At 44.7% G+C, this 3,504-nt stretch overlaps 1 protein-coding gene across 1 annotated transcript; it reads right to left on the bottom strand.

The window, feature by feature from the left end:
* Positions 1 to 728: 728 nt before the first annotated feature.
* LOC128718537 (uncharacterized) lies at positions 729 to 1,253 on the bottom strand. The gene has a single exon (XM_053812163.1). The coding sequence runs from the start codon at positions 1,251 to 1,253 to the stop codon at positions 729 to 731; it is 525 nt and encodes a 174-aa protein (XP_053668138.1).
* Positions 1,254 to 3,504: the final 2,251 nt, after the last annotated feature.

The raw sequence follows: 3,504 nt of genomic DNA, 5'->3' as shown, positions 1-3,504 counted from the left end.
CGGTGCAAAATTGACAGGTTAATTTTTCGTGCATTAGTAGACTGTTCGGTGAATGGAACAAAGCGGGCGGGTGGAGGGGAATGAGAGTTTGGCAGGGAATTGAATGGTTGGCAAAGTTATAGGGCGAGCAAAGTACGGTCCGGAGCAAAGAGCGATATACTGTAGACATAAATTGAACTGGCTATGGAAAAAGTAACATTTAATACGGTCATGAAAATGTTTTTCTTGAAAATTTTCCTGATTTTCTTTACACTTTATAATTGAATGATTTTTAATTATTTTAATACGAATAGTTATGGCAATACAAAGCACTACGAAATCAAAACTGATTCTACTGTGTATGTTTAATGAATCATTTCAGTGTTGAGTTCCTAATGATTCTGTTGAGAAGAGTTATTAATTTGAATCTTCTGAAAAGATTCATTCGAATCATTTGTTTACATTCGAAAGAATCAACAATTCTTAGTGATTCATGCATGAATCTTTAAACCGAACGAGAGATTCTGGATCTTTACTATGAGGATCCATGTGATTAACCAGTATTTAAGAATGTTTGAAGAATCTACCATATTTTTTTAATCCTTGGAGACTCACCGCGATTCACGAATCAGAATCAGATTCATCCTACAATAAGCTTAATTATATATCTGCGTTGAAGGAGAGTTTAAATCCTTGCAAATTTAGGAGCTCATCCTCATGTTTCGCTTTAAATTTCACCTCCTCTTCACTCACTGTTCACTGTCTGCCATGTAACAGGAGCTTTGCCACATCGCCTGATGCACACACACCTGATGCTTGAAGCTGAACAGTGTGCCCGGCGCACACAGCATTTCCTGCGGCACCCAGGTGCCGTTCACCGGTCGACACTGGTAGTACTTTTCCCGCAGCCTATGCACCCAAAGCGTGCCGATCTCGGCGAACGTAATGCAGCGCGGTGCTTCACACGGCACCACGTCGGGCGCGGTCGGTGCGACCGCACAGTCGGTCCAGTAGGCGGGCCGCACGCATACCTGTCGATCGTAGCTGAACAGTGTGCCAGATGCGCAAGTCATCTGCTGCAGGTACCAGGTACCGTTCGGGCTCGGACGGCACTGCTGGTAGTGTGCCGGGTCTGGATCCGTCCAGAGCGTGTTGATTTCGTCGTACGTAGCGCAACGCGGCGTTGGACAGAGCGCGCTCACGGTAACGGCCATCACCGTACCCAGGACGACCAGCACGGACCCGATCGAATGGGGCTGTCCTCGATGCAACATTATGGCTGGATGGGGTCGAAAAGCAACAAAAAAAAGGATGTAGTTTTGCACACCGCACGTGCCTTTCTTTCATAGATGCAACGCTCACACTCTATTCAAGCAACAATCAAAGCCAGCGCTACGTCCAGCGACTTTAAACGAAATGATACTGCCCAACGGGAACCATTTTGCTTTAGTAGTGCAGCCTCTGCTGAAACTGCTGTTCGGTTTGGTACTTTCGCTCACCAATTTCGCTTATCGGGCCGCACTGCTATCGCTATCCCACTAATCTTTATGGATCAGTAAATCAAACGTACTGCAATAAAAGGCACTCTTCGTCCGCCGGTCGGTTTGGTCGAAATTTCAATAACCAATTATTGGATCAAGACCGTTTGCTCTGGCCCAATTAGCGTTGGGGCGAAATTTGCCCAATTCGCTTATCTTTATTGCACCGGTGCGAAACGTTTAATCAAACAAAGCAATACGAACCGCACATTGCTTCCATATTAACTTAACCGGATTTAAGTGTAAGCACTATGATTAGCTTTGTAAATAAAAAAAAATGACGCATTTGTTTTTTTTTCTGTCTGTGTCCCAAGTCTGTGACGTTTTAGTTTACGTGACAGTGTGTGTCATAATTATAGGGTCATTTGCATATATTTTCTTTTTGCAGAAAATTAATAAGAATGCTATTGCTATGGGGGAATGAATGGATAAACCCCACGCACAAACTGTCAAGAATGATTAAATAATTGTTGTTATTAAACCGCTAATAGACCGTTATTAAGCCACCGGGTAAATAAACCTATTTAGCAGGAAAAAAGCAACGCAATGGTTTGCAAAAATGGCGTGTCTAAATATTTTATTTTTTTTTTCTTTATATAGCATTGAGTTCCCAACATCTTCAAGGCTGCGAATACTAGACATTGCCCACAGCTAAGCTAATGGTAATGTCAAACACATAATCATAATTGCTTGATCGCTTGGATCGAGTCACAGTGAATAAAATCCAACCGGCGCTTTGTTAAGTGTCCTTTGATGGCTTTGATCACTTGCAATCGGGTTCATCAAGCACTACGCCCCGTTTAATTGCCGCACATCGACTGTTATCTTCACTGTTTTGCATTACACATTCCACGTGACAGTGCGGTCACGGTGGGTTCACTGTTTACTCACTCGATTAGATAACGCCCAAACTATCTTACAAAAGCACGCGAAAAAAGGGTGTCCCGAGGTTACAACAATGTTTATTATTATTGTTGACCTAATGGGAAAAAAACAAACACCAAATTTGATTAAACAGCTGCTTCTGAATAACCTTGACTTATTGGACCCTGTTTTTGCCAGTCGTATTAGCTACCGAGTTTAAAGCATCCAACTAAGCGTCATCGTGTTGTTAAAACGTTGCACCATAGGGTGGGGCAAGCGCATCATTCCCTTTTTTTTTTCGGTTAGATGATTACTTCCGAATACACGTTTTAACAGCAATTCTGACTAACATCGTCCGTTAGGGGTTGCGTCACGTATAGCCAAACATCCGGTGTCTCTCGCGCGTGAGACGGTTCCCCGGTGCGTGGGTCGAATAGTTAAACGGATGTAGCGTAGGAAGCAAACTTCAATATCGGAATGCAATTTACACACAATGCTCGAACAGCATTTGTATGAAATAAAAGTGAAAAAATCTCGTGTTGTAGAGGAAAAACTACCTCCACTATGGGAAATAATTCCTCTCGCGTAAAGCAAACACGGCCACCGCGAGGCAACCGTGTGTGATGATTTTCGAAATCCACCGACCTCACCCCCTCCACCCCCGCAACCGTTACACAGTGTGGTGGATGAAAATTATTTAGCACCGGCAGCAATACCGACCTCCATGGTACATCGGGTTTCGGCGATCAGGTCGGTTCACCGTTGGGCACCGTGTTTACGTAACGCGGTTGGTCGCCCCGGAACGCTGAAAATAGCATCCCCACTCATCGAACGCAGTTTGCCGAGCGGTGTGTCGAGCGGCCCACTCGCGGTCCAGGTCCAGGCCGGTACGGTCGGGTAGGGTGGTTGCTTTGGTGGGTCAGGGCCAGCGTACCGAACTGATCATTTCGAAGGGCGAATTTTGGGTTATTGGTGGAGAAGGTGGAGAAAAAGCAGAATAAGAAGAAGTAGAAGATAGAAGAAGAGAAGGAGGGGAGGAAGAGTTTAAAGGAAGAGATCGTGGAGGAGAAGGGTAAGAAGGAGTTGGTAGAGGAAGAGAAGAATTAGGTGGAGGAGCAGAGGA

This window comes from Anopheles marshallii, chromosome X (assembly GCF_943734725.1).
Source record: "Anopheles marshallii chromosome X, idAnoMarsDA_429_01, whole genome shotgun sequence".
NCBI classification, from domain to species: domain Eukaryota; kingdom Metazoa; phylum Arthropoda; class Insecta; order Diptera; family Culicidae; genus Anopheles; species Anopheles marshallii.
Note: the sequence above shows the minus strand (reverse complement) of the source record. Positions and strands in the feature narration are given on the sequence as shown.

Bases quoted from the DNA above. Each gene is read 5' to 3' on its own strand.
- LOC128718537 (XM_053812163.1), bottom strand. From the start codon at position 1,253: ATGTTGCATCGAGGACAGCCCCATTCGATCGGGTCCGTGCTGGTCGTC.